This window comes from Hippocampus zosterae, chromosome 5 (genome assembly GCF_025434085.1).
Source record: "Hippocampus zosterae strain Florida chromosome 5, ASM2543408v3, whole genome shotgun sequence".
In the NCBI taxonomy this organism is placed as follows: domain Eukaryota; kingdom Metazoa; phylum Chordata; class Actinopteri; order Syngnathiformes; family Syngnathidae; genus Hippocampus; species Hippocampus zosterae.
The window spans coordinates 17382979-17394670 of NC_067455.1; the positions used below are offsets into that span (position 1 = coordinate 17382979).

General features: G+C 40.0%; 1 protein-coding gene across 2 annotated transcripts in view; it reads left to right on the top strand.

Moving 5' to 3' along the window:
• Window positions 1-10798, top strand: part of adcy3a (adenylate cyclase 3a) — a 28210-nt gene extending 17412 nt beyond the window's left edge. Inside the window, exons 14-22 of one of the 2 annotated variants that reach the window (XM_052066548.1) lie at window positions 103-386; window positions 539-620; window positions 2325-2483; window positions 2629-2775; window positions 3835-3948; window positions 4046-4172; window positions 5351-5475; window positions 6959-9159; window positions 9203-10798. In XM_052066548.1, coding sequence (XP_051922508.1) covers window positions 103-386; window positions 539-620; window positions 2325-2483; window positions 2629-2775; window positions 3835-3948; window positions 4046-4172; window positions 5351-5475; window positions 6959-7138 — 1218 coding nt within the window. In that variant the 3' untranslated portion in view covers window positions 7139-9159; window positions 9203-10798. The remainder of the gene's footprint in view (window positions 1-102; window positions 387-538; window positions 621-2324; window positions 2484-2628; window positions 2776-3834; window positions 3949-4045; window positions 4173-5350; window positions 5476-6958; window positions 9160-9202) is intronic. The other variant, XM_052066549.1, reaches the window with a different exon arrangement.
• Window positions 10799-11692: the final 894 nt, after the last annotated feature.

An 11692-nucleotide genomic window follows, 5' to 3' on the forward strand; every position in this document is an offset into this window, starting at 1 on the left:
ATATCTGAGTGGAGAGCTGTCGAGCTGCAAGTTAATAATAGGAGGCACTGATTTGAGATGGATAGTTACTGAGCTCATTACTCATTTCTCTCCATCTTCTAGCTGAGTTGTCTGCCTCAAGGTCCTTTGTCAGTCAGCACCTCGGTGGCATCCCCGCCATCCTTATCCTCCATCTTGTCGAGCCCTGAAGGTTGTCTGAACAACCCCAAATATTACAGCTACATTGCTGTACTCGCACTGATGGCCACCACCATGCTGGTTCAAGTTAGTCACATGGTCAAACTCACACTGATGCTGCTTATCACAGTGGCTACTGGTGTCGTTAATATATACAGCTGGAGGGACATCTTTGACCGCTATGACATAGCCCGCTTTCATGATTACAGGTGAGGAAAAAAAGCTCATGCATAGATTTTTAGTACCGGTTATGTTTTGATTTCTTTGCTCATCAAACTTGTCCCTAAACATTCCCACACATTTTATGTAATATTGATTTTTGTAACTTTTAATATTTGGATATCATTGTTCTTCTTCCTAGGTCATACTTAGTGCCATCCAAATTGACCATGACAATTATGATCTTCACTATGATGGTCAGCTTTTATTATTTCTCCCGACATGTAAGTTAATATTGCTTACTTACTATAAATGTCTGTCTTGTCTGTGAATGTCTATTGACAAATATCCGTCGAGCTAACGAGCTCACTGTGTATTTGCGTGTGCATTTGTGTTCCTTTTCATGTGCAATTTCATTTGTATGTGTACAATACATAAACTACCCTACTGGTTGTCAGTTACAGAACCGTGTTAGGGCAGACATGCAAACTGGTACGTGGATGTAACGATCACAGCAATAGTGCGATATCAGAATCTTGTTATTGGCACATTATCATCGCAGTCATGCCACAAGATTAAAAGTACCACATCTGTTAAATAGGCCAGGTTATTCTCCATTTGTGCGGTTCCAGCACCTTCTGGGGATTAGTTTTATTAGTGCAGTTTAATTTGAATTACGCCTGGTTTGGCCACTTATGTTTAAGACCCACACTAATCGTCAGATGAAGGGGAGCACTGGCTTCCTCTGCAAATTTACTTGATTCACAATGTGTGTGTGCATTAGCACGAAAGTGCCTCAATGTTAAGTATTAGTTGTGTTATCAGCCAACCACGGCATTGTGAACTCAAAAGATTCTGATTTTTTTTCGACGCTGAGACAATCAGAGCAATTGACAATAAAACGCCACCCCCTATTTCATTGTCACTGCTGTAATGTCCAAAAACACAACATTCTGAGGTTCATGTCATGATATCACATTGTGACGTTTGGATATCGTTACATCTCTACTAACTAGTAACTATCTTAAGGATTCCTCTCGAATAAAAGCTTTACTTCTAACGAATGTCTTTGTACTCTCAGCCGTTGTGTAATTTGACACGTAAGAACCTTTAAATAGTCATATCTTATATTCATCCACGAAGGAATCGCAGTACCAGTAATATTTTTAGGCAAATGTATGCCAATACAACAATGATGTCCAATACGTCCGTCGCGATCGACCGGTAGCCCATGGACTGGTCCCAAGTTGACCACGAGGGCTGGAAAAACGAAATAGGAAAAAAGAAACATTTGTGTATCTGTGTGGGTGTGATTAACATTATATAATTTTTTGTTCGTGTACACTGCACCCTAAGCATCCGATCAATTTCACTTTCTCACAAAAACTATTTAAAAAAATATATATATATACAGTATACTGTATACAAGAAAAAAGCAGCTCCACTTTAACCAACGGTGCCAGAAGTTGTTCGCGGTCAGCAGTCTGCAATTGCAGCTTGCGATCACAGCTGTTGCAATATCAACTGTATATATATATAATATATTTTTTTTAATTCCCCATTGCATGTACAATTCACCGATGGCACTGGCAAAGAATGGGAATCTGGAGCGCCATGAAAAGCTTTTTAAAACTATACACATACATACGATAGTTTCTGCCTCTGCGTCAGGTCTCTAGTAAGGTAGGCAGTGAGTTCCTTTTCACAAACTCAGAAACTCTTGAATCTACTTTATTTTTTTGTTTTGTTCATGTTAGAGGCCATTATGGCCGTTGCTCATCACAGCGTATGCATGAACGAGCGATGCGAGCTCGTGCGGTTAGCAGGTCGGTCGCGGGAGGTTTGTTGATTAAAAAGTAGATTTTTGGTCAAAGAAGGTTGGGGAATCCCTGCCATACAGTATTATATAACAAGTTTTTCTAATATCATGAGAATTTTGGTCTCTATGTTGACAAAGCTTGTGATGATGAGCTGTTGTTACCCTGAAGGTGGAGAAGCTTGCTCGCACACTATTCCTGTGGAAGCTTGAGGTTCATGAGCAAAAAGAGAAGGTGTATGAGATGAGACGATGGAATGAAGCCTTGGTGACCAACATGCTTCCTGAACATGTTGCTCGACACTTCCTGGGCTCCAAGAAAAGAGATGAGGTGACATCAACAGATTACTGTGCTCTTCACCCCCCGCCCCTCAAATGGTCCTTCACTCTGCTTGTACAGTACATGATTTATTGGGTCATGCAGATATGGATCATTACCAACATTCTCAATCTCCTGTTAACTTGCTGTGTTCTAGGAGTTGTACAGTCAGTCGTATGATGAGATCGGAGTCATGTTTGCGTCCATCCCAAACTTCTCCGACTTCTACACAGAGGAGAGCATCAACAATGGTGGCATTGAATGCTTACGCTTCCTCAACGAGATCATCTCAGACTTTGACAGTGTAAGTTGGTTTACCAAAGGTTTTCCTCTTGTGCATTACTTGTTTGACACTGTAGGGAATAAACGACAACAACATTTCGACAGCCGACAGGGTGGCCGACTGGTTAGCACATTGGCCTCACAGCGCACAGGTGCAGGGTTCGTTTCTGGCTCCGGCCTTCCTGTGTGGAGTGTGAATGTGAGCGCAAATGTTTGTTTGTCTCTGTGTGCCCTGCGATTGGCTGGCAACCGAGTCGGGGTGTCCCCGCCTACTGCCCAAAGACAGCTGGGATCGCTTCCTTGTTTTTCAATGTCTCGTAGATTTGAGTCTTTCTGACTCCAGGCGTCTCCTGAATGTTTCGTACTTTGTTACCCGCTTCGTTTAATCGGATACATATCACTTTCCCTTCCATGGTCATTACTTTCTCCCTCTTTTTTCGTCTTCCCCTCCCTCCCTGTGCTCTGCAACTTGAAGTAACTGTGCCACCTGGTGTTGAAATACCTGTCATTACAATTCCAAAGGAAATGAATGCAATCAAAAGTTAATTGTGCACCAATCTTTGGTGGGCCGGATTAAAAAGACCAAAGGCCCGGATCCGGCCCGCGGGCCGTAGTTTGCCCACCCATGTAATATTGTTAGAGGATTTGGAGCGTATGGACTGGAAATGAACCCTTCACATATTCTCACCTCAGCTCTTTGTTTTACACATTAATGTCCCTTAAATTCGCAATTCGCAATCCCAGTTCCTTCACAAATTGTGGGTAATGCTTTCTGTACTGGTCATGCGACTTCAAAAAGGAAAATAAATGGTTCTCGCTTCGGGTCATAGAATGAATTTAAATTGGGGTACAAAGTATACTCTTATCGTGATTTGGGTACAAGTATCTGTGTTTAATGTACAGTGCTGTGAAATAGCATTTGCCCCTTCCTCATTTCTGTGTTCTTTGCATATTTATCGCATACAAAGGTTTCGGTTCATCAAACCATTTTTAATATCACACAGAGACTACCCAAGGAAATACAAAATGAAGTTTCCAAATGCCAGTTTAATTTATTAAGGCACAAAAAAATCCATTACAGTTACTGGATGAGCCTCAGTTTCGCTACATCACAAAAATCAAGACCATCGGAAGCACCTACATGGCCGCGTCAGGTGTTACTCCTGACGTCAACAATGGGTACGCCTGTACCAAGGTCAGTATGGTCACTCGACATTGTTGTGTTTTTCTGTGTCACTGATCAACTTACCACAAAAAAATATATTCATACTAATTCGGACATTGTTCGGTAGAAGGAGGAGCAGTCCGACAAAGAGCGCTGGCAGCACCTGGCCGACCTGGCGGACTTTGCGCTGGCCATGAAGGTCACACTCATGAACATAAACTACCAATCCTTCAACAACTTCATGCTACGAATCGGTACGTCTTCACAGTTTAGCTGCTTTCATATGTGGTTTGTATTAGATTATATAGTGGACCCCAGAATACTCGCCGTTTGGTATCCGCAAATGACCTTTTTTTCTCAATATTTTTCATTTTGTGGTGGTATATTATGGTTTTAGCGGGTGATCCCCCAAATTTTTTCCTGTGTTTTCCAGTGAAAATGTATATTGAATCATCTGTGTTTTGGGGACTATTTATTTGGGTTATTTATTTTCTTTTTTCCCTCCAATGCACTATTCATAGGCCGGTCCCGATCCCTCACTAGTAGTGGGGGTTCACTGTAATATTATAATACAGTATATAAAAAAAAAAAAACTTATATGAGAAACATTGGCATGACATGAACGTACTAATTTGGCATAGAAACATTGTCTGATTTGTAATCACAAATCTATCAGTGGACTTCCAGCAGATTTTATAAATTTATCATCCGCTTTATCCTCACAAAGGTCACGGGTGTGCTGGAGCCTTTCCCAGCTGTCTTCGAGCAGTAGGTACACCCAGAACTGATTGCCAGCCAATCGCAGGGCGCACATAGACAAACAAGCATCCGTGCTCACACTCACACCTCAGAACAATTTTCAGTGTTCCATTAGCCTGCCATGCATGTTTTTGGGATGTGGGAGGAAACCGGATTACCCGGAGAGAACCCGCGCAGGGAGACCCACAAAACCCACAGGGAGAACATGCAAATTCCACACAGGAAGCGTGAAATAAACCATCTGGCACGTCACCCTTTTAGGGGTTCTTCAGGAATTCCAGAGTGATACGGGACTTGAATGGTATCCTTTAAATGACCATTTATGAAGTCTAATTTCCCATGCATTGTTAATGTACGGTTGAGTTATCTCACTCCCAAATATATTCTTTGAATGTATTACCATATCTCTGCAGTCCTTTCATTAAATAGTGCAATGTACAATAAACAAAACAAAACAAAAAAGGCTGCGACCCAAATACAAATATGGTACACGAATCAACATTGGTTTCAGTTCTGTACTGATGAATGAAACCCGGAACGAAATGAAAAGGAAGAAAGGAAAATATACATTGATAAAAGTATGATTCTCAGTCACTTGTAATATGCAATACCTAATATACAGTATATATATATATATTTTTGCTTCTTTGTTTTCATCCATGGCCTCCATCAGGTCTGAATAAAGGAGCAGTTTTAGCAGGTGTGATTGGTGCCCGCAAACCTCACTACGACATCTGGGGAAACACAGTGAACGTTGCCAGTCGTATGGAGTCCACGGGGGTGATGGGAAACATTCAGGTATCGTAAAAGTTTGTACCTTATTGTCAAGAACACATACTCTCTCACATGTTACTGAATTTAGCTTTAGGGTGTACAGCTTTGCAACTACAGAGTAACCTACATTTGAAGAAAACCTAATATTTTCCTAACCAGCACTCTAAGCACTCTGTCAGATTTAAATCAACTCGCAGACGAGAAGAATAGAATCAAAGCAAAGCAAACAACGAAAAATGATTCCCTGCACTTGGGTTGTTTCAACGAACCCTGTAAATGTAGCACTTTTCTGTGACACCAAAAATTGTCCTCCAATGTATCCTTTTTACACCCCTGACCCGTTTTCTGAAGCTGAGCCAGGATTGGTCATGAGCTGAGCCCTGAGCAACTGTGATGTCGTTTTCAGCTGACAGCAAGTGGCATAATGGCCGCCCCCTGAGGTGGACAAAAATAGGTGGATTTTACTACTGAACTCATATCCCCCAAATCAATCAAAAGGCCATATTTAGTCTAGTCTGACTGCATAAAACATATTCTTGTCAAGAAAATGTTGGGCTTCACTTTTCCTTTGAAGGAATTGTCTGGTCATTGTGAGAGATTACATTGCTCAAAACACAGATCTGGGCAAAGGTTAAAAAAATAATAAATCTATGGCATAGATGACACCACAGCAAACACGATGGGCTCCATCTTTTCAAAGTAGAAGAACTTTGGAACCAGTTAGGACTCTTTGTAAGTGCATTGATCGATCACAGGAGAAGGGGAGGGGCACATGATTACATACTTGAAGTTTGCCAAAATGTGCCTCATCTGGTCTGATGCAGCCAATCATTAAACTCTGACCTGAATGCCAAGTTTAATGTCTAAAGGCAAGTTTAATGACAGCATTCATCTCTTTGCCAACACCATACCTGCAATTAAGCATGATGGTGGCAGCACCATTCTCTGAGGATGTTTTTCCATCAGCTGAAAGTCAGACGTGAGAGCGAGAATGATACAGCAATGTACACTTCAGAGCGCTGTGGACCTCAGACGCGGGTCAAAAGTTCACCCTTCAACGGAACAAATGTGCTCATATTGAGGAGTCTGTGAATGTCCTTGAGTGCCCCAGCCAGAGATCAGACTTGATGCAACATTTCCGGAAGAATCTGAAATTGGCTGAGATTCAACTTCCTCATCCAATCTGATGAAGATTGACAAGATCCGCAAAGACAAATGGAAGAAACTACTCAGAAAAAGACATGCTAGGCTTGTAACATCATTGTGGAAAGGGCTGAGGCTGCAATTGCTGGCTTGGGGGCTTCTAAAAGTATTCAATAGTGAGGGGTAGATATTTAAGAAGGGGAAAAAAATCATGTTATCTTTATGATGGAAAATATTAATAGAATCAATTTTAGGAGGTTGTGGTTTTAACAATAATATTTGGGAAAACTAACGTGTGCTAAGAGTATGTAGCGCTGCAGCTAAATCTGGATAATTGTATTCTGTTGTGTGTGTGTTCCCCCAGGTGGTGGAGGATTGCTACAACATTCTCAAAGAGTATGGCTTCCGCTTTGTGAGGAGGGGGCCTATCTTTGTGAAGGGAAAGGGGGAGCTACTCACTTATTTTCTCAAGGGAAGGGACAAACAAGGTTCCTTTCTGAATGGCTCCTCTGTCACTCTTCCACATCAAGTTGTGGACAGCTAAGCCCAAACATAAAAGAATAACAGCACATGTATGCTAAATTCAGAGAGGTTGTGCAAAGAACTTTTGAATGCAAAGTCATTTGCCTTGAAACCATGAAATGCCCTCATAATCCTTCGACACTGCCTCCACATCTCTGCGTAGCCACATCTTTTTGCAGGCTCTGCTGAAGACAAGGTTGACAGCTCCAATTAATTACCGCGGACATGCACAAACAGCCGTCTGTGTCAACAAGCCGCTCTTTACTGACGATGTTTTCACCTCTATGGGAAGCAATTCCCTTTTTTAATGCCACTAGTGAATGTACTTGTAATTCAGTGCCATCGTTGAATCGTTTGTGAGGGGGGATACCGCCCGGTTGGAGTTCTTTGTGAAAGTGTAACATAACACATAATTATGTTCCAGTCGTATAAACATGTGACACTTCATTCCAAAGAGTACATAATTAAGGTCATGGTGATGGAATTTGCAGACAGAAAAGAATGGGAGAAAAGTGTGTTTTTGAAAAACAAACAGCAGACTTGAATCACACTGTGACATCAACATCCAACTATCAATATTTGCAATCCCCAAAAATTTGACCGGAAGCGAGCTGTCCTGTGGAGCGGGGGCGTTCATAGGTGTTTGTGTGCGTGTGTGTGTGTATCTGCATTGCTGGATTTCCTCAGTCAATGTATTGGTTCCCCGTGCTCTTGGCCGGGCAATAGGTTAGTTGAGTCCGTACTGTCCTGTCCTCTCCCGTCTGTTCATGAGATCTCGAAAGCACACTTAAACTGCTGGCCTGGGCCATCAACATGAATAATAGGTAAAACTGTGCATATTTTTGGACAGAGACACAGAGCAGATACTGTACTGTTTGTTTTACTCATTGTTGGTAGATAGAAGTGCCTATCACAGATGTGATCACCAAATTTTAGATGAAGGATTCCACTATCTCAAGTCCACTATTCCTGTCTATTGACTGTGCTTTTAAAGGAGAATGGCAGTTTATTGCGACGGCGTTGTTTTTTTTTTTTAGTTTATTGTTCGAGAGATTTGGTGATAATATTATTATACACAGTGAGCTTCTGAAACTGTCGGCCCAGCAATATCAGATGTAGACTAGGCTGTCTAACCAAACTTTTAGCCAAAAATCTAACTACCGGTACATTATTATTATGAATTATGATTACAATGACTTGAGGTTTTTTTTTTTTCATTCTTTCTTTGCAAGTTCAACTTATTGCTGATATGTGAGGCCTTAGGCTATTTGTTTGACCTCTTTTTGTTCATATCAGGGGTCCTCGATTTAAAAAGGTCCAGTTCAGGAAATTGCATTCAGTGATTTTTCACACTGAACAAAAGGACAATAACTTTTCTCAAATGTATACACCCGAAAATGCTTAAAACAGGCTAGAAAATTAACCAAATACAGTAAATATGAAAGAAACTTAGACAAAGTTTTGCATGTGAGTATAATCGGAGTTGCTGCATTTGTTCTTCTTAAAATATTTTTTCAACAATAATACATAAACCATTTGAAATAATCTTAGCAAAACTTGTTTTGAAGTGTCCTATTATCTGTTTCCAGTTATCCTCGCCCCTCTCCTACCTCACTGAAAAACCACTTGCAGCACTCACAAAGCCACTCTGACTAAGCCATTTGATTGGCAGAGTTGTAACATTGGAGGAGATATCGTGCACACAACATTTCTGCTATGTATGCAGTACACTTGATGATCATAAAAAAATACCAGAAAGCTGTGCAGAATTAAATTAGACAAGCTAAGTCGACCTCGTTAAATAAATCAAAGTATTCATCAAAATTTGGCTCCACATAGAAAGGCCTGCAGTCTGCCAATTGATCACATCTGGTTTTAGATCCTCGAACTTTTTTTTTTTTGAATGGGACGAACATCCTTGTCATTTTGGGGATGTAAGAAATAAGAGCCATGCAGCCGTACAATGTCTTTCCTTTAACACCAGGGCAAGGAAATGGACAAGAATTTCGTTCAGAGGAGGGACAAAATAAGTCAAGTGAATGTGTTTCTCTCTCTCCCCCCCGGTTTATTTTATTATATGGGGCAGGGGTGACTGCTGATGTTGTGCTTGCACTCAAGTAAATAACTGGTGGAAATGGGATCTCATCTATCCTAAAGAGTTGGCTAGCCTCCGTTTCCTTTTGGTTTTGACCAGTGATGAAAATAACTACACTACTTGAAAGTTTCAACAACTGGGAAACTAACCGGTGATGGAAGGTCATGGAATTATACTAACAAGGGTACAATTTTGAGGTACCTGCACTTTACTTGAGTCTTTAAATTTGTTTGTGCCATTAATCTGCTTTAAAATTCCATACATAAATTTGACAGCTTTAGTTACTTCTCAGGTCAAAATTGTATACAAAAAAAAACATGAATTGTACACACAATGCCATTTTTGTTGAAATGTTCCTCTCCGCGTCCTCTTTAAAAGAATGTGTGTAGTTTCTGTCATGTTTAATTTATTGAGATGTTCTGTCACAATTACATTTCCATGTTTTATTTTGTGATTAGGAATTTCACACTACAATGGGACCACCCAAGATTTGACAACCATTCAAGTAAACAAGTGGGTTTCATGCAAAGTACAGTACTGCAAATATATATATTTTTTGCATGAAATCGTCTTTTTGGGATGATTTAATGCAAAACCAGTACCGTTACGTAGGATATTCAAACCACCAGTCCAGTTGTATTGCTTCTTTAAATGAAGCAAAAGTTCTAAGTCCTGTTACCTTGACCACTTTTAACATCATGGAATTGTTGCAGAACCATTTCATGTCAGTTTGTCCATTTCTGGTCAAATTTGTTGGAAAATGTGATCATTTCAGCACCTTTAAATAGAACAGTCGAGTCAGCAGCGCATGCATTGTTTTCAGGTGTTGGCAGAGATGACAGCATCCTTCTGCATAAAGTTGCCATTTTAGATGTACAAGGTGGCAGTCGGGACACACAGGAGAATTAGTAAACATTACGTCGGTTTTGATTCAGTGTGTTTAGGAAACCTCTGCTGTAGAACGGGATCAAAGTGCAATAGTTTCCTCTGAAAACCTTGACATGCTCTTTTAAGAAAAGGATAAGTCATACCTTCCCCTTTAAGTCATATTTTTATAATATAATGTAAAATTGTGCTCCATTAAAAAAACAAGATGCTGTTGTACATAAGAGTCAAAACAGTATTTATGGGTGAGATGAATGAATTGCAAACACCTGGGACATTTTTGTACACTCATGTGAAAGTGCCAATTCTCATGAAATTATTAGTTGTTAAAGCCAAAACATGGATTTGAGAGTGTTTCCTTGTTTGTATTTTCAAAGCATTGAGGGAACAAGATAGCACTTTAAATAATATGTTAATTCCATATATTATGTTACTAAAGCACTACAAATCCATCGAATAGCACCAAAAGACTGCATAGATTTCTCCAAGTGGTTCTAGTACCCCTCAATGCCCCAATTTACTGTCATTGACTCTTGACTTGACGACAATGAGCCCACCGCTGTTTCCCACTTGATTTATATTGTAGAGGTCTACTGTATCAGTTATGAACATTTGATGCCGAGAATGCTTTTCACTTTAAATACTTATAAGTCAATGTTACCTTGTTCATTTCAGTTGTCATAATAAAGTGAGTTGATTTTTTTCTTTTTTTTTTAATGTGAACCTGCCATTTTTATAACCATTTTCTTCTGAAATCAGCAACATATTATATTCGAACAACACCCTGATCTCTTCCTTAAAGTCCGTCTACTGGTAGGCCTATATTCTTTGTCCTCACTATAGTAAGGACTACATGTCACTACTATGTAAAACTGCGCTAGTTGACATCTGCATGATGATAGCACAACAGTCCTAGTAAAGCACTTCATGTAAACTAGTAGCATTTTGTCACTGGTAGTACTGGTGGCGTGGAGTTTTAGAATCAGAATCATCTTTATTGGCCAAGTATGTAGAATACACAAGGAATTTGTCTCCGATATAACATGCTGCATTAGTATAATCATAAACAAGGACATGATAAATAAGTATGGAAAAAGTACGTATGGAAGGACATTTTGTAATGTAAGTAAACCGTAGTGCAGTGGTACCACCCAGTGACAACTGTGAGACAATGTGCAAAGTATCAAGCAGACCTAAAGTGATCAGTGGTACAATACAATACTATAACAGTTGTACAGTTGGTGCAGAAAATCATTGAACCATTTTAAAGTGACCAGTAGCAGTATTTGTAGGACCAGAAGTGTGCTATTGTGCAGATTTATTTTATATATAAAATTCTGTGCAATTTTGCCTCACTAGTAACATGTAGTTGCCTTACTAGTAAGTAAAGCTTTTTCAATTACTCTAAAATGTTATACAGTGTTGGAAGGCAATCATGGTAAACATGGCAGTACAACATAGTCATTCTACATAGTGCGCTGAATTCTTACCTGCGAGGACAAAAGGCAAGGCAGCTTTATTTGTGTAGCACATTTCATAAACAATGCAAATGCAATTCAGTGTGCTTCACACAAGCAAAGACGGCACCTAAAAGCA